The 24,732-nt window shown below is 36.7% G+C and overlaps 1 protein-coding gene across 3 annotated transcripts in view; it reads right to left on the bottom strand.

Annotated features, from left to right (window-relative positions):
- The window catches only part of PPM1B (protein phosphatase, Mg2+/Mn2+ dependent 1B), a 75,675-nt gene that overhangs the window by 20,326 nt on the left and 30,617 nt on the right, over positions 1–24,732 (bottom strand). For 2 of the 3 annotated variants that reach the window (XM_017544845.2, XM_017544844.1), the window contains exons 2-3: positions 12,239–13,098; positions 3,829–3,946 (exon numbers count right to left, since the gene is read on the bottom strand). In XM_017544845.2, the coding sequence (XP_017400334.1) occupies positions 3,829–3,946; positions 12,239–13,084 (964 nt within the window). In that variant the 5' untranslated portion in view covers positions 13,085–13,098. The remainder of the gene's footprint in view (positions 1–3,828; positions 3,947–12,238; positions 13,099–24,732) is intronic. The other variant, XM_017544846.1, reaches the window with a different exon arrangement.

Here is a 24,732-nt window from a genome sequence, read left to right on the forward strand (position 1 = left end):
AAAAAAAAAAAAAAAAAAATTATAATCCTTAGCTTCTCAGGGTTGAAAGTAAAAAAGAGAAGAAAAAAGAAAAGAGCCATAAGACTGCAACATACATTCTGAATTTATCAGAGTAACCACTAAATAATTTTTTTCCTTCTTTTTACTAAATGAATTTTTAAAAGAATGTGTAACTAATAAGCAAATCCTAGGATGAACTGGAATACATCTAAAAGAAGGCAAGAATGGAGGATGAAAAAAAATAGATGAAACAAGAAAGATGGCAGATTTAAACTCAAACATATCAGCAATTACTTTAAAGATAAACAGACTGGCTTCTCCCTTCTCTTGTTCCTGAATACTTTTGTCTAATACCATTAGATTTGCTTAGCTAAGCAAAACAAATCTTTCAAGGAGTCAAGGGGGAAATGGTGGCCACAGATTGGTCCAGAATGGGATATTCATGCCTAACCACAGTAAGCATAGCTTTAGCATGGATATAGGGTGAACTTGGATGGGCAACGTGGAATGAGGAAGGCAAAAGCATGAGGTGAGGGTTAACCATGACAGATTTGTCAGGTTGATCAGGAGACAGGTTGCTCTCTATGAAGGGAGTTATAAATATGAAAAGGAAGAAAACTATACTAAATCCTGTAGTACTGTACAGCTGGAGAGTAGGAACAAAAGATACATAGGTGATGGATGAATGGGTAGATTGCCAGAAAGAAATGTAAACATAGAATATAGTGGTGTGTGTATTAATAGTTTTGTTCTCTGAGAGAGTCTGGGGACAAAAACACCTCAATAGCACATCTAACACCCAAATCCCAATTCCCAAATACTATTCTTCCTGAAACTGAAAAACAAAAAAAAAGAGAGAGAGAGATCATTGGAAAAATTGACCAGTAAAGAATTGGGGCAAAGAAAATAACAATGAGCCTAGAACATCTGATTATGCTAGCAAGTAAGAAAGTGCTCAAAGTCTCACGTGGGCAGGGCAAAAAGATGCTACAGCAAGTTTTAAGAGGCTCTCATTGGCTGAAACAGTTTATAACACAATGAATGGAACAGGAATTTGTGAGTCTGTGCTCATATAAATAAACAGGTAGAAAAGAAAACTTTTTCCTGCAGTAAAATGCTAACTAATACATATAAAAAGAATGACTGAGCCAGGCACCGTGGCTTCTGCCTATAATACCAGCACTTTGGGAGGCCAAGGTGGGCAGATTACCTGAGGTCAGTAGTTCGAGACCAGCCTGACCAACATGGGGAAACCCTGTCTCTACTAAAAATACAAAATTAGCTAGGCATGATGGTGCATGCCTGTAATCCCAGCTACTCGGGAGGCTGAGACAGGAGAATCTCTTGAACCTGGGAGGCAGAGGTTGTAGTAAGCTGAGATTGTGCCATTGCACTCCAGCCTGGGCAACAAGAGCAAAACCCCATCTCAAAAAAAATGAATTCACTGAATCAGAAAATCACCAGTTGGCTATCATTCTTCAGGCAAAAATCACAAATGGATGCTAAACTGCTAAAATCTTAATGAGCAATCGGTTATTAACAATCTCAAAGTGTCTCCCCATAGAATACTTACTAGTAAGCATAACATACTTATTGAAAAGTTATTAGATATAACATATTAATTAAATAATGAAAGACAACAACCCAAGCAAGTCATTAAAGATGTTAATATTACAAATCAACATCACATCACATGCCTCCCTAACTGTAGTGCACTGAGAAGAATCTAGAATCACTTCTGTGGTATTCCTGACAATGTATAACCTAAATCTTATCAAGAGGAAACATCAGCCAACCCAACCTGGACATTCCTGTACTAACTGGTACTAACTAACCTGTACTCTTGAAAAATGTCATGGTCAATTAAAAAAAACAAAACAGAAAAAGACTATGAAACTTTTTCCATTGAGGGAGACTAAAGAGGCATGATATCTAAATGCAGCTCACATGCGCTAGACTGCATCCTGGACCTACATACGAATTACTGGGATTATTAGGGAAATTTAAACGGAATCTGTGGATTACACAGTAATACTGTATCAATGTTAATTTCCTTCCCCCCCCACCCTGAGACGGAGTCTTGCTCTATCACCCAGGCTAGAGCACAGTGGCATGATCTCAGCTCACTGCAACCTCCACCTTCCAGGTTCAAGCAATTCTCTTGCCTCAGCCTTCCAAGTAGCTGGGATCACAGGTGCCTGCCACCACACCCAGCTAAATTTTGCATTTTTAGTAGTGATGGGCTTTCACCATGTTAGCCAGGCTGGTCTCAAATTCCTAACCTCATGATCCACCTGCCTTGGCCTCTCAAAGTGCTGGGATTATAGGAGTGAGACACTGCACCTGGCCAACTTCCTAATTTTTATGGATGTACTATAGTTATGTAGTGTTATGTAGTCTTTGTTATATTAAGGAGTATTGGTATATCACATTTGCAACTTTCAATTGATTTGGTCAGGAAAAAGATTAGTAATATGGCAGGGAGGGGAATGAGAGGAGTGGGGGAAGGAAGGAAGGAGGGAGAGAGAATGAGAATGTTACAGAAAGTATATATAGAGGAATGAGAGGAGTGGGGGAAGGAAGGAGGGAGAGAGAATGAGAATGTTACAGAAAGTATATACAGAGATAAGCCAAATGCGGTATTATATAAACAAATGAGGAATCTAGGTAAAGGATACTACATGTATGTGGAGCTCTGTAATACTTCTTCAACTTTTCTGTATGTTTAAAATTATTAGGCTGGGTGTGATGGCTCACGCCTGTAAGCCTAGCACTTTGGTAGGCCAATGTGGGAGCACTGCTTGAGTCCAGGAGATTGAGACCAGCCTCAACAACATAGTGAGACCTCATCGCTACAAAAAATAAACAAAACTAGCCAGGTGTGGTGGTTCGTGCCTGTAGTTCCAGCTACTTGGGAGGCTGAGGTGAGAGGATCACTTGAGCCCAGGGAGTTGAGACTGTTGCAGTGAGCCAAGATCACACCACTGCACTCCAGCTTGGGCAACAGAGTAAGACCCTAGTTAAAATATATATATATTGCAAAATAAAGTTTAAAAAAAAATATGTAAAATAATCTATTGAAACATCAATGTTAACTCTATCAATAAAAGGGAAAGGATATGGTAATGAATTCCAATGATGATTAATCTGGGAAGGGAGAATTAGTATTAGTGGAATTAGAGTACTTGGTTTTCATGAGACCATTAAGGGCAGTTTCACTGGATTCTCCACTTACTACTTGGAATGTATGCAGGGAAAGAAAAAGAAAAAAAAAAAAAAGAAAGCTTTAACCAACTGCTTTCAAATTATGTTTTTCTTTGGTGGTGAAACAGACATATTTGTCTGTTCCCTGGCAATAAATCCACACACATTGCAGTCCAAAATAGTAAATTTTAGACAGGTAGATGTGTTTTTTTCAAGGCCTTGCTTTGAAATACTTGTTTGTCCTAAGGAAATTTTTGTTTTTTGGAGACAGAGTCTTGCTCTGACACCCAGGCTGAAGTGCAGTGGCGCAATCTTGGCTCAATGCAACCTCCACCTCGCAGGTTCACGCAATTCTTCTGCCTCAGACTCCTGAGTAGCTGGGACTACAGGCGTGTGCCACCACACCCAGCTAATTTTTCATATTTTTAGTAGAAATGGGGTTTCACCAGGTAAGCCAGGATGGTCTTGATCTCCTAACCTTGCAATCCACCTGCCGCAGGCTCCCAAAGTGCTGGGATTATAGGCATGAGCCACTGCGCCTGGCCAGGAGATTTTAAAATAATCATTTGATAAACAAAAAAGAATATTTTCTGTCTCTAAATTTTTAAAAAGCATCTTTCTTACCTTCAACCCGTGATTCCAAGTGCTTATCCAACTCTGAATCTTTTTTCACTGCTTCATCTGAGACCTTGGGAGCATTTGAAAAGCAAACTAGTACAATACTCATGTTATCTCGACTTCCCTGTATATTAAAGAAAAAAAAGAAAAAAATTATATTTCTACAGTCTGTCAACTTTCTATTATTTACTTCAAAATACTTTTAGCAATTATAGTTTATTTAATCATCCAGAACATTTATGTTCACATTTAAGTTTATTCCAGTGAACTACTGAAAACACAACTTGAAGAAACAAGGTATCTAGGTATGGGTAGATCTGTAAGTATTTTTGTATTTTTAATTCTGATGAACTATTCTTATCCACAACCATTCCAATCTGAGAAATGAAGATATCTTATATATATATATTAAATCTTCTAAACTATTTCCCACTCAAGATTGTCTATTCCCAGAGTGGCTTAAGTCCACAATGTATCCTCCCAAACACATACGCAAATGTTTTCCAGCTTAGCTTTTAAACTATATTAGAGCAATGTTACAACTCTGTTGAATTTAACATAGCTGAAAATTGTTATTCGGCAGAATACCCCAGATGCTAAACTGAACAACTATTAATACAAGAAACTGTTCAGAGAGCACAGCAACAGAGTGGACTGTAACTGGATAACATATCCAACTGTAGTCATGAGATAACTTTTAAAGAAAAGATATCAGATTGTTGTACAGTCACGAATAGAGTCTTTATAAAGTGGCTAAAATAGCTAATTTAAGGACATATTTTACTTCTGTCTTTTAATCATACCCTCACAAATTACCTACGTTAAAAAGGAAGCATAAAGCCGGGCACTGTGGCTCAGGCATGTCTGTAATCCCAGCACTTTGGGAGGCCTAGGTAAGCATATTATTTGAGCTCAAGTATTCCAGACCAGCCTGGGCAACATGGCAAAACCTTGTCTCTACAAAAAATACAAAAATTAACTGGGTTTGGTGGCGCACACCTGTAGTCCCAGCTACTCGGGAGGCTGAGGTGGAAGGATCGCTTGAGCCTGGGAGGTGGAGGTTGTAGTGAGCTGTGATGACAGCACTGCACTCCAGCCTGGGCAACAGAGCAAGACTCTGTCTCAAAAAAAAAAAAAAAAAAAAGAAGGCATAGAATATATACCATTCTAGTACCATGAGATTATGTGCAATAAATTAAAAATATCTTCTCATTACTTTTTCTAAAGGTATATTACTTTAACTGAGTTTCTACGAGCAGATGAAACTGTTCTTAGAATAGCAATTTTTTTTTTAAACTTTCTTTTCCTGTTCACTCTAAAAAACTAAGTCAATGGAGGTGATAGGCTATTTTGTCTGACAGTGGAGTCTGCCAAATTTGCCAACTCAAGTGAAAGAAACCAAGATCACACCCATTCTAGTCTTTTCAGTCATTAAAGCCAGAATCTAGGCAGGCACGGCTTAGTTCAGACTTGGACCTTTCCAGGACCTACATGACACAGCCCAAAAGAGAGGTAGCCTTGAATAACTTCTGCTTTCACCTCCTAATTCAGTGGCAGTAAAGGCTGAAGGCAGTGAAGGATGGGTCTTCAGAAGACCTCAAAATAAATTAACTTGTCACAGATTGCTGTGCTTTGGAAGAAAGAACCAACGTAAGTATTTCATTAGATTCTCAGTTATCTGGAAAAAACACAATTTCCAAATTGGCCAAATTAATTTCATTCCTTAATGAAACCCACCAAAACTCTCATATTAGAAACACTATATGTATTTGGTTGTATGAATATACATGTATAAATATCGTAAGGGCAGGTCAAGCAAAAATTTTTACTTAAAAAAAATTTAAACTACACTATGGCTATTCAGGAATCAAACAGCTAGGCATGTAGACTGTAATCCCAGTAGTTTGGGAGGCTGAGGCAGGAGGATCACTTGAGGCCAGGAGTTTTAGACTAGCCTGGGCAACATAGTGAGATACCCATTTCTAAAACAAAACAACAAAAAAAGAATCAAGCATAATTTCATTTTATAAAGCAACTTTATAAATAAACGGAATTAACACCTTACATTTTTAGGAATCTAATTTCTTTTAGCCCCTTTAAATTTTGGTAGCAACAACATAAGCATTGTTGAACATTTCCTTATCTATCTAATTTCCGTAAGACTCTGTAAGTTATAAAATATAGATACTTTTGGAAAATTAATTGAAAGAGAGTTCTAGTAAGTTTATGGCTCTCTAAAGATATTTAAGGGAAATAATGTATATTTACACCTCAGGCATCTGTGATTTCAGTGATGTTGCTTCTTCGCCACCCTTTCTGGTCTGCTTCTATTTCTATGTAAAGATGGTTTTCCCCTAAATACCAAGTATGAATATGTTTCAGTAGCTGTTATACAGCAACAGAAAAGGTCCTTTTTTTGTGCTTCTCTGTTTTGTAGTGACAAATCATTCTTGTATAATCAGTATAAAGTTTTCACTAAGTCCAGAAATGAAACATGTTTTTTTTTTTTTTTTTTTAAATACAGCTTGGATGACTAAATAAATTAGCTCTGCATATAAAAATTGATTATTTCGTCTGGGCATAATGGTAGCACCACCATTATGGTGGTGGCACCACCACCATTATGCCCAGACGAAATAATCAATTTTTATATGCAGAGCTATATGGTGGCTCACACCTATAATCCTGGCACTTTGAGAGGCCAAGGCAGATGGATCATGAGGTCAGGAGTTCGAGACCAGCCTGGCCAACACAGTGAAACCCCGTCCCTACTAAAAATATTTTTAAAAATTAGCCGAGTGTGGTGGTGCACACCTGTAATCCCAGCTACCCAGGCGGCTGAGGCAGGAGAATCGCTTGAATCCAGGAGGCGGAAGTTGCGGTGAGCTGAGATCACGCCACTGCACTCTAGCCTGGGCAACAGAGCGAGACTCCGTCTCAAAAAAAATTTTTTTTGATTATTTCATTACATGTTCTTTTTACTTTTTACAATGGCACAGCAGTAATACTCTCAATACTTATAGTCCTAGGTCAAAGAAGCCAGTGCCCCTGCCAAAAATAAGGGTACCTAAACTTAAACAGAAAATAATGTGATACAGTTAGTTTTAAAGCTCAATGTTGCATGGTTACAAAAGTGCCCAGAATCAAGTCTCAACACAGCATATAGATTGTGAACAGAATCTTTATCTCTGCCAAGGTTATTAAATTAATATCTGATAAGTAAACCATCAATATTCATTTTTTAAATCATATTTTAAAACCTAGTGCTGTTACCCACCTTACATATAGTTCAAAACCAGCCAAGATAAAGGATAAACTAAATTTTCACCCATCCATGAAGAGATGAAGCCTATGATTAATTCCTTTCAAGAATATTCACTGTACCCACTATTACTCCATTCCTTGGACCAATTTTTCCTCTACATAAATTTAACTCTTTGTTTCAAAACCATTATTAACAGAACTAAAATTTATTGGGGTTGGCTGGGCACAGTGGCTCATGCCTGTAATCCCAGCACTTTGGGAGGCCGAGGCAGGAGGATCACTTGAGGCCAGGAGTTCAAGACCAGCCTGGCCAACATGGTGAAACCTCATCCCTACTAAAAATAAAAAAAATTAGCCAGGCATGGTGGCAAGCACCTGTAGTCCAAGCTATTTGGGAGGCTGAGGCAGGAGAATCACTTGAACCTGGGAAGCAGAGCTTGCAGTGAGCTGAGATCACACCAGGTAACAGAGAGAGAATGTCTATTGGGGTCTATAAATCAGATACTATTTAGGCACTTACCAACAGCTTTACTCTCAACAACCCCATGAGAAAAATTTTAACATCATCTTTTTTACAAAGATGAAGAAACTAAGGCTTTACCCAAATTTACACTAAGTGGCACAACATAACTTAACATTGGGTCCAAAGTGTATGTTTTACACTAAACCCATGGTTTCCATGGTGCATCAAAAGGCCCCAACGTTCCACGTGTATTCACCACAGATGAAGGAGATTTACAGTGACCCTCAACATCTGTGGACATCCCATTAACTAAACTGAAGGTGGAGATACTTCACAGTTTTAATATTAGATAAAATAGATAACACTATATTCCTCCCAATGACTTCCTACTTTTGCAAAGTGGAGGTTTTTTGGGGTGGCTGTGATAAAAAGCAAGTCCCCATAAAAATCAATGAGATACAAGAAATGAGGGTGGCAGAGTTCTAGGATTCCAAGGTTTGAGAAGTTATACTGTGTCCCTCAGGTACACCTCATTAGTAACTGTTGAGTTTTTTTTTTTTTAATGAAATTTATAGAAACTGTTTTCAATGAGAGACAGAGAAAAAGAGGGAGAGAGAGACTGTGTGTGTGTGTGTGTGTGTGTGTGTGTGTGTGAGAGAGAGAGAGAGAGAGAGAGAGAGAGAGAGAAATGGGCTCTTACTATGTGGCTCAGTCTGGTCTCAAACTCCTGGCTTCAAGCAATCCTTCTGTCTCTGCCTCCCAAAGTAGTGAGACTACAGGCATGAGCCACTGTGCCCGGCCATATGTGTATTATTTTGTTAGAACACACGCACTCATTTAAGTTTGGGTCTAACCACTTAATATTTGGAACTATTAGGTATTAATTTTGGTTAAGTAGTATTGTGAAAAAAATTACTGAGACCCTAGGGCAATATGAACTAAGAAAATATGGAAATCTCCACAATAAACAATGCCTTTACATATACCATACTTTTACAATTAGTCTACTCCTCTACACCTCAAAATACCCAACCACATTCCACTCTAATATTATCTATGTCTACTTTTGAACTATTTATGATATTTTCTGAAAATTATAATAGAAAAAGTCCTGAGTTTAGAACTAAACAATTATTGAGGGAATTACATCTTCTGTTATATGAAGTAATCTAGAATAATATTGCCTTTGGAAAACGAATAATTAATTTCCCTCAATTTTATCCAACTACGAGGTACTATCTCATGTTTTAAAATAAACAGGCTTCTGGTAGATGGTATATAAATGAAATTTTAGAAAATCAAATAATATTTTAAAAGAATACTGACTTTTATGTTTTAAAAAAAAAACAAAGCAGGTGACAAAGTAACAAGCATAGCATGATCCTTTTCTGCAAAATAGAAGAAGAGAAAATCCTATTTTATGTTTACACATTTGTATCAATAAACACAGAGAACCATTCGGAAAGATATATAGCAAACCATAAGCAGTGGTTCCCTAAGAGGGATGAGACTGGAAAACAGAAACATAAAGGGGAATCATTTTACTTCAAACATCTTTGTGTTTCTTAAAAAAAATACTTAATGTTTCTCTTGGGGAAAAATTTTCAGACCATGAAAACCAAAACACACAGATACACACACACGCTTCTTTATTTTATCAGACCCTTCTGGGAAACACTGCTAACTAAAATACTAAATACTAAACTTGAGTCAGAAAACTTGGATTCTAGTCTCAGCTCCAATACTCATCAAGTATATGACTTATGGATATCTTTTAATATCAAATAACCTCCATTTTGTTACTTGCAAATTAAAAAAAATAAAAACTTGTATTTTGTTCAAATCAGAAAGTTACTATGAGGATTAATAAGTATGTATGATTTCAAAGTTACGAAAGGCTGTGCAAGTAGCAGTTACATATCCTATACAACCCAAAATTAGTTAGCAGTAAACACCATAAATGCCAGCATTGGCAATAAAATGGGAGGGCTACTTTCTTTGGTGCCATTCTCCTCTAGAGTTAAATATCTAATTTAAATAGGATAATACTTGATCATAGTCATCCAACACTTACAGTTTAATATTAATTGGCAACCCTGAAAAATGCTTATCATTAAAAACAGTAATGCTAACTACCTCATATAGTTGTGAAAATTACAAGTTAAAATGTGTAAAGTATTTAGATTAGCATTTGGCTTACAGAAAGCAATAATTTGCTAATACTATCACGATAATGAGTATGATTATCATAACCCCCCAAGATTTCATGAGTTAAGATAAAAGTGTTCATAAACTATGAAAATATGACAAGTGATAAAAGTGTTAGAAAAAACTAAGACTTCATTTAAATATCTTATAAGGGAAACATCTGCTTAATGTTTCCTCTTAAAGCAGATAACTACTGAGCAATCGCTAAGTGCTTTCCATGAATTTTTAAACTTACAGTTTTTCTGAGTAAATTCAAAGTAATTATATTTGATCTTACTGCTAACCCTTGCTTTTACCATACAAATAAATGGAATGACAAACTATGAAGTTAAACAGAAATGAAGGTTTCCATAAGTAACTTTCAATGCTTCAAAAACAATTCTAAGTCTGTTTTGTTTCAACTCAAACCTCCAAACTGATTTCAATTTGAATGCAGCTCAATTTGAAGGACCTATGACGGTCAGCTTCCATTAACAGTGAATAAATCATGGGCCCCAACCTCTTATCTGTTGTTATCATTCCTCATTTCTGAGATTCTAGAACTCCATCTAGGCTCTTTTAACACCATCAACATGCACATTTAAACACTCTAAATTGATAAAAGCTATCATGTGAAGATATACCACCAGTAATATTTAAACCTCATTTAGAAGGGTCAAGTCAAAATTTTCGAAAACTAGCATCCTTTCAATGGATAAGGGTACAGTTTACCAATACAAATGTCTTTCCTTAGTCCAAATTACAGACATAATAGATTTTTTGGCTATTCCCTCAAAGCCACATTCTTTCAATAATATACTATCAGCCAAGAAAAATGATATAGATCACTACTTATAGGCATGGAGCTCTCTCTACAATATATTGTTGGAAAAGACAGGCTGCAGAATAACAAGTATAATGATCTCAGTTTTATAAAAATACACATAATTGCAGGCAGGCAGAAAAGACTGGAAAGATATACACCACAACAATGAAAGTAGCTGACTTCAGTGGATGGCAAAATTTTAAGTGTTTGTGTATATTTTCTGTAATATCTGGATTTTTTTTCCCAATAATAAGTATATACATTTTTTTTATAATTGGGGAAAACATTATTTTCATTAGCTAGTCAGGCAACAAACATACCCCTGTGCTTGTCTCAAAAAGCTACAAGTCAGAATTGTTTCATTTAGAGTTCAAAGACAAATATATTAATTTTAGACCCACTTACTATTTGATGACTGACAACCATCAATACTTCTTTACTTAACTTATCCATGTGTTAAAAATAAAAATCAGAGGAGCTAGAGGTACCATCATTAAAATCCTTTCAGAAAAAAGCTGTCCACTGACAATAGCCTTTAAATTTTGCTTTTGAAACTGTCTTTTTCCATTCTATTAAAAATAATTGATATTTCACCAAAATCTGGGCATTTCCATAGACCCAGAGATCCTTTTTGAAAAACTTTCTGGTTATGCCCACACCTTTTACAGTAAATTTTGCAGTAGGGAGACAGAATGGTTCTAGATAGAATAAATAAGTTAAACCCTTTATTTCATATAACTAAAGGTCAGTTTTACCTTGATATCTTTTCAGTCAAAGAATACTTACACACTCCAGACACTGTCCAGATAACTCAAATTTTAAATGAATTACACATAGATGCTGTCAAAAACCCACTTGAAACAACTGAGTATTTTAAAGACATTCAAAAGAATTGCCAATTATCTATTACTCTAGACTTTTTTTCTATTAATGTATCAAGCAATGATTCATAGAAAATTAGAAATCTAAGTAAACTTTGGTGTTCCATAGGAATTTTTCACAAGATTACATTTTATATAAGCCTTTGGTTTTTAATCAGAAATGATAAAAAACATCTATATGAAAAGAATTTTATCTTCTAGAAAAGATACCATCCATCAAATTATATATTACTTACAAAGAGAGCCACATGTAAATCTGTATTGTCAGATAAAAGCTGCTTTTAGAAGACAATGAGTAATATACAATCCATATTTTTATTTCAGTTTTTGTTTTCACTGCTAGGAGGCTCAGAACTAAATTTTATATAGGCTAGGCATCTAGTACATCTTCCAATATTTTATGTGGCTCTTTATCTTTTAGTAATATCTACTACAGAATTCTATTATATACGTATTTTATCAAGCTGCTTCATAATCAGGTATAAGATGGCTACTGCCAATGTCAAGAAAATGTCACAATTCTGTGTAAATGCCTCTGCTACAGCAACAAGCCATAAAGTACTTAAATGACAACAAATACCTCAAATTTAACAAGTTTAATTTTCAAATTAGAAGGCTGGGACAGACAGGGATGGCAAAGAAAGCGATGGTTTCATTTCTGACAAAGAAAGAATTTTAAAATATACAGCTTCTATGAAAATATTAAAAGTTTTAAAATTTTAAGTTTGTTTAACTTTATCTACCGTACCTTTTCAAAATTAACATACTATTTTAATGACAAAAAAATTTACATACCTTATGTAAACAAGTGTCCACTACCCAATTGCACACATTTTCCAGGTCATCAGATACCTCAAGCCTAGATTTAACAAATTCACAGAGCTCCTCATTACTCATAACATCCCAGATCCCATCACAAGCCAAGATGATAAATTCATCCTCTTCTGCTCTTAAGATTTCATAAACCTCAGGCTCTGGAGAAACAAGTTGTTCTGTTGGGCCCTTGCCATCAACACACTTGTAATCATAGTCCCCCAGAGCACGAGACACTGCTAATGAACCATTCACACGTTGTATCATCACGCTGCCTCCTGCATTTTGGATTCGCTCCTTTTCCCTTGGATTGCAAGGTTTGTGATCCTGGGTAGAAAAGCAGACTTGTCCATTCCTATACAGAACAGCACGTGAATCACCACAGTTGATAAAGTAGATATGCTTAGGTGAAATCATAACTCCCACTGCAGTTGAACCACTCCTGTCCATCCCGTTTCTGAGGTCTGAAAAGTTACGCATGTATTCATCAATTTTCAGAAAGCCAGTTCTGATACCATTCTTAACATTTTCCACTGAAAGCTCAAGAGCAGATCCTGATTTTCCAGCTGCCCTAAAGTCTTCGTTGGTAGTGATGTGTTCTAATAAATGTGTTGAGCAGTAATTCGCCACTCGGGATCCAGCATGACCATCATAAACTGCAAAAAATGACCAGTCTTCCAAGCCATGAGGAATACCTACAACGGCTGTGTGTGCATCTTCCATTTCCACTCTCCATCCTTGCATGCTGCTCAGGCCATAACGTAAACCATTCCCAGCACCATGAGCATTATGTTTTTCAGTTTTGGGTTTATCCAAAAATGCACCCATGTTTAACAATAAATCTGAAAAAAAAAAAAATTGCAGGTGTTAAATGTTTAAATTTGACAGAAAATGTATCTATAATATTCCATCTATAGTCTAGTAACTCCTACCTCAAGTATATTTTTCAGTATTATCCTAATTTACAGGAACAACAACAAAAGCCCAAGAAATTTCCTTCCCTATATCCTACTTCTACAACAGTGGTTTCCCAGCCCTAGCACATAAGAATCATCAGACCAATTAACTCAGAATCTCTAGGGATGGGACACAGCTACCATATTTTAAAAGCCTCTCTGGTGATTTTTATGTGCAGCCACATTGAGACCTCTGTTCTAGGAGAAAGGAAAACCAAGAAATAAGACTTCATTAATAATTGTATTTTAATTTACAAGATGAGTCTAGGGTTCGACATGTAAGTTTACAGTAGACTGGACAATGAGAATATTCATAATAGTGAATCATGTTGTTCAATAAATCAAGGTAAAAAGATATGCTAATATATTTTAGAAGACTTTCAAAAGCAAGTATTGAAATCAAGATTTCTCCTCTCAGTGATCCTAAAGACAACCCAACAATTCAATTAAAACATAAAAAATCTCCATTCTATACACATTTGGTTTTATCACTTTTATCTATAAAACTGAAAACTGTATCATTACTTGGAAGCTGTTAAAAACATAACTTTAACATGGTGCTAAAAAATGGACTTCACATTGCTAAATTTATAATCCATGAAGTAGCTACCCAGTTTTGACTGACAAAGACTTAGAACTGGAAACTACTACTATGCATCACCCACTCCCCAACTACCCAACTTTACTATTTTGTAGAAGAAAGTTTTCCCAATTTCAAATGACTTAGAGTAATGGTTCCCAAAAGTGTGCAAAAGAATTCTCTGGTATGTTTTTTTACATACAATGCTGACCCTATACTCTAATTAGGTGACCTTGGGCAAATTTCTTAGTCACCTGTACCTATATCTCACAGGGCTGCCATGGAAAATGAGTCAATGTAATGTGCTTAGAACAGCACTTAAAACACAATAAACACCATAAAATGTTTACCGTTGTATCTGCTCAAAATGCAGACTCCACAGCCCTATTCCCACACCTAAAGATTATTTTTCAATCGATCTTGGATGGGATCATCAAAAAAACATGCTGGTGATTTAAGGTTTTGAGAGATACTGGTCTAGATCAATTTACTTCCATTTGGGTCTAGGTATCTTTGAGAGACTTTTTTCAGGTATGACCATTATTGAATTTTACAATAAAATTACATATTCCCATTTAAAAAAATCTGATGAACCACTCAATATATATATATGCAAATATTTGTTATATATCAGTTTCATACTTATAATTTTCCGGTGTTATATGTAATACTGTATTAATAAATTACAAATATACTTATAGAAAAGGAGTTCTAAAAGGATAAGATTAAAATCATGTAAAACTTATTTTTCATTCTACGGTAAAATGCCGTATTTTGTACTGAGAAAAATGTAACAGAATATGCTTGATTACTTTTGAACATGCTGGTTTAATTCTCTGTGATACAATGATTTGAAAACCTAGCTCTAAGTACATTTTTATATGCTTGCTTGTAAAGGCTATTTCATCTGAAAAGACAATTTTAAAAGATACTTAAGTACAAATGAAACAGAATTGTTGTATTTATTAAATCACTTTTTTTTTTTTTTTGAGGTGGAGTCTTGCTCTATTGAGTGGCGCCATCTCAGTTCACTGCAACCTCCGTCTCCCAGGTTCACAAGCGATTCTCCTGCTTCAGCCTCCCAAGTAGCTGGGACTATATGCATGTGCCACCACACCTGGCTCATTTTTGCTTTTTTTTTTTTTTTTTTCAGTACAGACGGAGTTTTGAGTTTCACCATGTTGCCCAGGCTGGTCTCAAACCCCTGGCCTCCAGGGATCTGCCTGTCTTGGCCTCCCAAAGTGCTGGAATTAAAGGTGTGAGCCACCTCAGCCAACCTTAAATCACTTTTCAGTCTCATCTACCAATCATGGAAAAAAAGTTTTGTTGCAGTGTTCATCTTTCCTGATACTCCTGCAATTAAGGTACTGCTGTTTTACATTTTGACAAGTAAGTTCAAAATCCACAAGAACTCTTCATTTATAAGTTTTCTTTTTTTAAGTTTAGAAATTTCAATTTCCAAATTTGTCTTTAAGAATAAAGAGAGGAAAGAAGGAAGGAAGGTGAGGTCTTCAATAAAAAGCTATTAGGGTCCCTAAGAATGGGAGGGATCCTGGAACCCAGTCCGGAAAACCATCAGGAAACAAAAAGCCCCTGAGGTTGGGCTGCAAAACACAATGAAGGTTACACCAACAATGGCTTTGCTTGCCTCCTACTGCTCATCTCTGTAATGACTCCTACCTTTTGTTTTCTCTCTGAAAGTCACTTGCTCAAGATGCAGAGTCCTGGGAATGGGTATCTAATTGACTAAGCTTAGGACACCAGCATACCTTTTGGCTGAATCAGGAATTCCATTCTTCTGCAAATTGGTAATTTTTTTTTTAAAGTTCCACATTGATCTCATTTGAAAGTTGGGGTTGTCCCATAATTATTTTATCTTATTTTATTCTTTTGAGACAGAGTCTCACTACGTCTCCAGGCTGGAATGCAATGGTGCAATCTCAGCTCACTGCAACCTCTGCCTCCCAGGTTCAAGCAATTCTCCTGCCTTAGCCTCCTGAGTGGCTGGGAATACAGGCACGCGACATCATGCCCAGCTAATTTTTGTATTTTTAGTAGAGATGGGATTTCACCACGTTGGCCAGGATGGTCTCCATCTCTTGACCTTATGATCTGCCTGCCTCGGCCTTCCAAGGTGCTAGGATTACAAGGCGTGAGCCACCACAACCGGCCATGATTTTATTTTTTAAATATTATAATCTATCATACATATAAAAGCTTATATAATGTGTTTATATAGTTAAAGAGTAATAAAACAAACACCCATGCATACAACCACACAATTTAAGAAACAGAACATGATAAAAAAAAAAAAAAAGCCTACTATTTAGCCTCTCCCCAGTCACATTCCTCTCTGTCCCAAGATGGTCACTATCCTGAATTTTGTAATTAGTATCCCTTGCAGTTTAAGTATATTCATGTGTGGTTGTTCTGTTTTATGGATTTGGCACTTTTTAATGATACAAAGTGAAGTATGTACTATCACATTAATATTTATTTTTCTTGTGCAACACCGTATTCTGAGACTCACCTACATTGATGCAGAGTTGTAGTTCATTCATTGGTATTCCCTTATATGTGTGTATCATAGTTTATTTATCCATTCTACTATCAATTAACATTCAAGTTATTTCTCACTTTTTCTTTAAAGTACAATGCTGTTTTGAACAATCTTGGTGCATACATATGAGTGTTTCCAGACAATATAACACAAATTTGACAGTGTGATATAGATTTTTTTCCACCAACAAAAATCATTAAATCACTTCCAAACATTTATTTCCCAAATGCCGTCTACTATACTACCGTCTTTAAAACATTTACTTGCTTAATAAGTATTCTTTACCTTGAATGTAAAGATTAAGAGACAGAAAATGTGCTTTGGGGGGGGGCGGATGTATGTGTCTGTAATGGGGGTAGTAAAATGAAAGACCTAATCCTCACCTTCCAAAATGGGAGATCAATAATTTCCAAAAGTGAAAAATAAAAAAGCAGCATGAGAAGCGCATTATTTAGATATGAAGATAAATTCCAAAGGAATCAGATGTTAAGAGTTCAAAATGGTTGTTTTGAAGAAAGCTTCTCTAAGAAGAGGAATGCAGAAACCACCAAGCCTTGTAGAATCATTTGGTTAAATTATGAAAATGTATATTTTAATTAAAAAAAAAAACAAAATTTTAAAAAGCATAAAGTAAAACAATATCCCAATTACTCCAATTTGGTTATATTTATATATCTAATTATCACATGTACCCTGAAAATATGTACACCTAGCACATATCAATAAAAAGAAACAAAATAAAAAGGTCCTAGAAACAACAAGCAAACAGCAAAATGACAGAAAACTGAACCCAAAAAACCCCCACAAATGCGTCTTAAATTATGCCCAACCGTACATTAATAAGCAAAATGAAAATTAAGACTATACCAAAATATCACTTTTCATGTATCCGACTGACAAAGATCAAAGGCTTGGTAATCATTCTCCTGGTGATGTTATATAGAAACATACTAACATTGCTGATAACAACAAACTGGCAGAATCTCAGTGGAAAACAATTTAATAAAATCTATCAAAATTATATTTGCACATACTACTTAACAAAATTCTAAAAATGTGCCTACAGGTTTACTCCTGTCTGTATAAACTATTCACTGCAGTGCTGTTAGCAAAAGTAAACATATAAAACAATATTTGTATTACTCATTTGGGAACTGATTACTTAATAGGATGTCATGATACCTATTTAACATAAAACAATATGCTACAATTTGTAGAATACACACACACACACACACACTATATGTGTGTGCGTATTTATATTCATTCTCTGGAATTATATTCCACAACTAGAAATTTTGAGGAAAAGTATAAGAGACAGGAGTAAAAGAGATATCTTCCATTATATACAATTTTATACCTTTCCATTTTAAACTGTGGATGCAATAAAAATAAAATTACTTAAAATTTAATATCATTTAGTGAATATTATTTCAACTAGGAAAATTCCTTGAATCCTTTTTTTTTTTTTTTTTTTTTTAAAGACGAAGTCTCACTCTTGTCCCCTAGGTTTAAGTGCAATGGCGTGATCTCGGCTCACTGAAACCTCAGCCTCCTGAGGAGCTGGGATTATAGGCGCCTGCCACCACGCCTGGCTAATTTTTGCATTTTTAGTAGAGATGGGATTTCACCATGTTGGCCACGCTGGTCTCGAACTCCTGACCTCAGGAGATCCACCCACCTTAGCCTTCCAAAGTGCTGGGTTTACAGGCATGAGCCACCACGCTCAGCCCTTTGAATCTTTTTTTAGCAATCAGAAGCTATAATCTATAAAAATCTAAACAATTATACCTAAATCACATATCAACATATCAATATCCAAAATTTTTCTCTCTTCAAACAAATCAAAGAAATGATCACTCACACTGGCACAGCGAGCTAAGACCCAGCACATACATCCTGTTTTTAAAAAATAAGTACCATTTCCTTGAAGAAGTAAATCCACCAGTGAACTCTATTATTTAAAAACATAAATAAAACACATGAATTCTACACTGAAGGCAGGATGAGAAATGGGATGAAATGGCCTCTGTTAAGTCAGCATCAAACTTTAATAAAGCATGTAAAAGAGATGCATATCATCGCAATAACTGAGGGAAAAGTTCCTTTCTAGAAAAAATTTAGAACAAAACTAAGTACTCAATGCTGCTAAAGCATCAATTTCTTCCTGAATTGCAATTCTGTAAGAGATGAAGTGAACAAAATCCTTGTGATTAATTTTATAATTTTATAGAAATAGGATTAACAACACTTCCCTAGACACCAATATAAATGCTATAGTATGAAGCATACTAGCAAAAATCCAACATGCCTAACAACAGAAGACATTTCTAAGACACTGCAATATGAGCATACTCTCAAAGAGCCTTGATACAAATGCATTATTGATGGAGACTCTTATCTAGCAACATATAGTTACAGGAAAACACAAAACAGTATTTCTTATGACTAACAGGTAGACTCCTTGCCAAAGCTCTAGAAACAATGAAAGCTAACATTTACAGTCTCTTTACTATAACTAGGCACGGGAGCCTACATTAACTTCATGTATATCAATTCATCTGCAACAATATTCAAAGGTTTATTACTGTCCTCATTTTATACATGAAGGCATTGAGTCACAGAAAGGCTGAGCAACTTGTCCAAGTAGGTAGCAGAGCTCTTCTAATGCAGTCTGTCTGGCTCCAGAGGTGATGTACTTAACTACCACCAACATACACAACAGTAAATATTAAAAGTATGCCAGTCTTTTTCCTCCAGAGCTGAGACAAATCTGTTTATTCACTTGAACAAAAATATACGTATTCATAGGTCAGAGCTTTGATTTTGCTTTCTTTTACATACACTACTTATTTCATTAGCAAATTCTATCAATTTTACCTCTAAATATAGCCCACATCAGTCTGCTTCTCTCAATCAATAGCTGCATCATTCCAGTCAAAGGTGGCATAATCTACCATAATAATCTCTTAACTTTTGCCTCCCTATTCATTCTCTAGAGTGACCTTTCTTAAGTATAATGGAATCATGTCTCTGGACATCCTACTGAATTCAGAAGAAAATTCAAACTTAGCACATCTATCTCTCTATAATCTGGCCCCTGCTTACTTCTTCAATCTTGTTCCTGTAACTCTTCCGTTACCACTTACTGCTCTCTAGCTGCAGTGGCCTTGTTTCTATTCCTCCAATATACTGAACTTGTTTCCCATCTCCAGACCCTTGGATTTGCTGTCTTTTCTTCCTAGAATCACTTTCATCCCTCTACCTCCATAGCTGCATGGCTAGCTCCTTCCTAACATTTAGATCTCAGTCCCAATGGAAACTCAGAGAAACCTTCCAGACTATTCTCCCAACACCATCACATCTCATTTTCCTGTTTTATTTTGCTCATAACTTGCTGAAATTGTTTTGAAAAACAATTATTTACTTTTTTTACTCTGACCAGAATGTAAGCTCTATGAGAAGAAGAGCATCTGTCTTGTTTACTCCCAAAATTAAAAAAACTACCATGGCACATAGTAGGCACTCCATAAATATTTGTGGAATAAACAAATGAGCACCAAATTAAGTAGCTGTTTTACTATAAAAAATACACATTCAATACCACTCACATTGCAGAGGCCCACTAGAAGATGGGTAAACCAAGGTTACCAACTCAAGCTCATTAAAGTAGGAAAATATAAACATTTCAGTCTAAATTAATATAAGCTCAATGCCCTGAACTGCCAAACATATAAAGCACCATATTCAGTTCTGAGAATCACATTTTAACTGACATTGACAAAACTAAAATATATCCTAAGCAGAAGAACAAAAAGAGCATAAAGTTCAGAAAGCACATTCTATAAAGAAGGCTTGAAGAAAATTGGGACTGCTTAGAATAGAGGCAGTATTAAGTCCTAACAGGGCTGATAGTGAACAGAGCTGAATTCTTCTAAAAGAAGAAAAAGTTTTATTCATTTGTTCCAGAAGCCAGATCTCGGATCAATAGATAAAAGGCTTACTTGCTACCTTAAGCAAAAGGCATAATATACTACATTAAAAATGAGTTATCGCCGGGTGCGGTGGCTCACACCTGTAATCCCAGCACTTTGGGAGGCCGAGGCAGGTGGATCACGAGGTCAAGAGATTGAGACCATCCCGGTCAACATGGTGAAACCCCGTCTCTACTAAAAATACAAAAAAAAAATTAGCTGGGCATGGTGGCGCGTGCCTGTAATCCCAGCTACTCAGGAAGCTGAGGCAGGAGAATTGCCTGAACCCAGGAGGCGGAGGTTGTGGTGAGCCGAGATCGCGCCATTGCACTCCAGCCTGGGTAACAAGAGTGAAACTCCGTCTCAAAAAAAAAAAAAAAAAAAAATGAGTTATCTAGTTAACACTAAAGATATATTTTAACATTATTTATTAGGGATGCTGAAAGAAGGGGCATAATCAAGTCCAAAACTGTGGAGTACAGTTGTCCTTCCATCACTCAATATTTTAAAAATTACATGCTGACTCTCCACCCAACCTCATGAAGGATTTAAAACAAAAAACAAACAAACAAAAATGGCCATGTGTGGTGGCTCACACCTACAATCCCAGCACTTTGGGAGGCTGAGGTGGGAGGACCACTTGAGCCCAAGGATTCAAGACCCACCTGGGCAACATAGGGAGACCGTGTCTCTACAAAATAAAAAAAAAAATTTTTTTTTTTTTTATTTTAGCTAGGCATGGTGGCACATGCCTGTAGTCCCAGCTTTTCGGGAGGCTGAGGTGGGAGGAACTCTTGAGCCCAAAGGTCAAGGCTGCAGTGGGCCATGACTGCACCACTGAATACCAGCCTGGACCACAGAGCAAGACCCTGTCTCAAAAAAACAAAACCATCATACTGGATTGTGCCACTGCACTCCAGACTGTGTGATAGAGCAAGACTCTGTCTCAAAAAAATATATATCTTTAGATAAAAGCAAATCATATGCTTTCAGATAAAGCAAATCATAAAACTTCAACAAAAGACGATCGGATACTTCAAAACTCTCCTCCTTACTGCAGTTGGCATACTTTGTTAGAGGGGGCACCTGGACACTGGGCAAGCCTTGCTTAAGAACAGCACAATCTGTCAATCCCATCTGCTTCCTATCAAAGAAAGTGAGGTGGTGTTAAGGATGCTTAAGGCTCATGGATAACATTTTTCCCAAAGGTTTCCAAAGGCTAGTATGTTGCCCTTCTGACTACGAAAGTAGCATAAATAGCAATAACAATGCTTTATTTTTTGAGTTCTATATGTCAGGCACTACACTAAAACATTGATATACTCTATGTCATTTAATTCTAATAACAACTTAGTAAGGTTAGCACTATTTATATTCTCATTTTACCATTAAGAAAACTGGGATACCTAGGGTATCCAGACAACACAACTAAGTGGCAAATCAGAAATCAAACCAATTAAGACAAGCCTAGAGCATGCATTCTCAAACTCTGGGCTTCAGTGGCTAATGTATTACAAGCTTTTCTCTTCCTTTTAAAAAATAATAATCATATATGTTCAGGGGCTCAAAAGGCAAGAGTACTAAATGCAATGTCATATCCCTAATTGGATACTGACACAGATAAACAGAATTACTAGAAAAACTGGTGAAATCCAAAAGCTGGAGTTTAGTTAACAGAATAGTAATGTTAGTTTTTTTTAAGTTTTGATAAATGCACTACAGTAAATGTAAAAAGTTAACATTAGAGGCCTGGTGTGGTAGCTCATACCTGTAACCCCAACACTTTGGGAGGCTAAGGTAGGAGGATCACGTGGGCTCAGGAGTTTGAGATCAGCCTGAGCAAAATAATGAGACCCCATTTCTACAAAAAAGTAAAAAATTAGCCAGACATAGTGGCACACAACTGTAGTCTGGGTTACTCAGGAGGCTGGGATGGGAGATCTCCTGAGCTTGGGAGGTTGAGGCTGCAGTGAGCCCTGATCATACCACTGCACTCCAGTAATGTGACAGGTGACAGAGCAAGACCCCGTCTCAAAAAAAAAAAAAAAAAAAAAAAGTTAACGTTAGTGGAAACTGGGTAGGGGGTAGATGGGGAAGTCTCTGTACTATCGTTGCAAACTTTTCTGTAAATCTGAAATTATTTCAACATTAAAAGTTTATTTTTAAAATGAAAAGTAAAAGGCAAGCCTCAGTTAAGTCATTCCAAGTACAGTGTTGGATGAAGCAAGGTAGTCTAGCTATGGAAAATCTCTCCACCTGTGATTTTGCCAATCATGCTAGGTGGCTAGAAGTATCCTAAAAATACCAAGATTATATAATAGTTGGAAACTCTGAAACATTGATTCTATTCCTGAGATGTTATAACCACTTTTGGTCTATGACAGATCAAACATTTTCTTTTTTAATGGATAAACAATCTGAGCAACAAAATAATGTAATATTGGATTATAACCCATAGTACAAATATCCATGAGTCCATGCTGATAAAAATAAAGGATTGAATACATAAATGAATGGGGTTACCGGACAAATCTTCAATGCAGAAGAATGCCAAATAATTTTTGTAGATCTTCCACCTTCAAAGAGGTCAAGCACAACTTCCCACCCATAAGGGTAGATTGGGCAGTTACTTTCTTTACAAAAAGTACAAAATGAAAACAAGGGGGAGAGTAACTTTACAGTGGAGAAACCTGACAAACACTACCTCAGCCAGGTAATCAAACTTGACATTAACAGTTAATATTCTTGGTAATGAGAAAGGAACTTTACCTCAATGGTTTCCTCCAAAACCAAATCCATAATAACCCCATTCTAATAATAAGAAAAGCATTAGAGAAATTCCAATAGAAGGATATCCTACAAAATAAGCAGTACTCCTCAAAATTGTCAAGGTAATAAAAAACAAGGAAAGCCTAAGAAACTGCCACAGCCAACAGGGGCCTAAGGAGACATGATGACTAAATGACTAGAATTACTGCTCTCTAGCTGCAGTGGCCTTCTTTCTATTCCTCCAATATACCGAACTTGTTTTCTATCTCTAGACCCTCGGATTTGCTCTTTTCTTCCTAGAATCACTTTCATCCCTCCCCTTCCGTAGTTGCATGGCTAGCTCCTGCCTAACATTTGGAAGGAGCTGGTACATCCTTAAGGGGATCTTGGATAGAAAAAGGCCATTAGGTAAAAACTCAGAAAATGCACATAAATGATGGGTTTTAGTTAACAATGTATCAATATTGGCTCATTAATTGTAAGGGCTCAACTGAACAGTTCTCACCTGAGCTTTCTCACATTACTGAATACAAATACTGGCTGGGGAGAAGGTCACCTGAAAGCTCACTTAACATGATTGGCAGCTGATTAGAGATGCTGGCTAGGAATTTAGCTGAGACTGTCCAAGGAGTACCTGTATGTGGCCTCTCCAGATTGAGGATTTCAACATTGTCAGACTTCTTAAATTGCACCTGGTTACCAAAGCAGAAGCTACATGGCCTTTTCTGGCCAACCCTCAGAAGTCACTTCTGTTGCATTATTGGTTACAAGCAAGTCACTAAGTCCTGTTCAGATTCAAGACGAAGGAACATATAGACCCTACTTCTCAAAGGAGAAGATTAATAAACAGGTTGCAGACATGTATTTTTTATTTTTAGAGACAGGGTCTTGCTCTGTTGCCTAGGTTGGAGTGCAGTGGTACAATCATAGCTCACTGCAGCCTTAGAACTCCTGGCCTTCAGCAATCCTTCTACCTCCAAAGTACTGGAATTACGGGTCAAGTCTCCACACCTGGCCTGTCTGGTAGTTTTAATACATGTCTGGGCTAGGCATGGTGGCTCATGCCTGTAATCCAAGCACTTTGGGGTGCTTAGGTTGGAGGATCGCTGGAGGATAGAAATCTAAGGCCAGCCTGGGCAACATAGCAAGACCCTATCTTTACCAAAAAAAAATGGGGGAAAAAATTAGCCCAGCATGATGTAGTGTATGCCTGTAGCACCACCTATATGGGAGACTGAGGCAGGAGGATCACTTGAGCCCAAGAGGTTGAGGCTGTAGTGAACTACGATCATGTCACTGTACTCTAGCCTGGGTGACAAAGTGAGACCCTATCTCTTAGGAAAAAAGAAAAAAGACTGGGTGGGGTGGCTTATGCCTGTAATCCCAGCACTTTGAGAGGCTGAGGTGGGTGAATTACCTGAGGTCAGGAGTTCAAGATCAGCTTGGCCAACATAAAGAAACCCCGTCTCTACTAAAAATACAAAAATTAGCCGGATGTGGTAGCACTCACCTGTCATCCCAGCTACTCAGGAGGCTGAAGCAGGAGAATCACTTGAACCCAGAAGGCAGTGGTTGCAGTGAGTCAAGATCGCACCACTGCACTCCAGCCTGGGCAACAGAGTGAGACCTTGTCTCAA

Source organism: Cebus imitator, unplaced genomic scaffold (genome assembly GCF_001604975.1).
Source record: "Cebus imitator isolate Cc_AM_T3 unplaced genomic scaffold, Cebus_imitator-1.0 Scaffold172, whole genome shotgun sequence".
NCBI classification, from domain to species: domain Eukaryota; kingdom Metazoa; phylum Chordata; class Mammalia; order Primates; family Cebidae; genus Cebus; species Cebus imitator.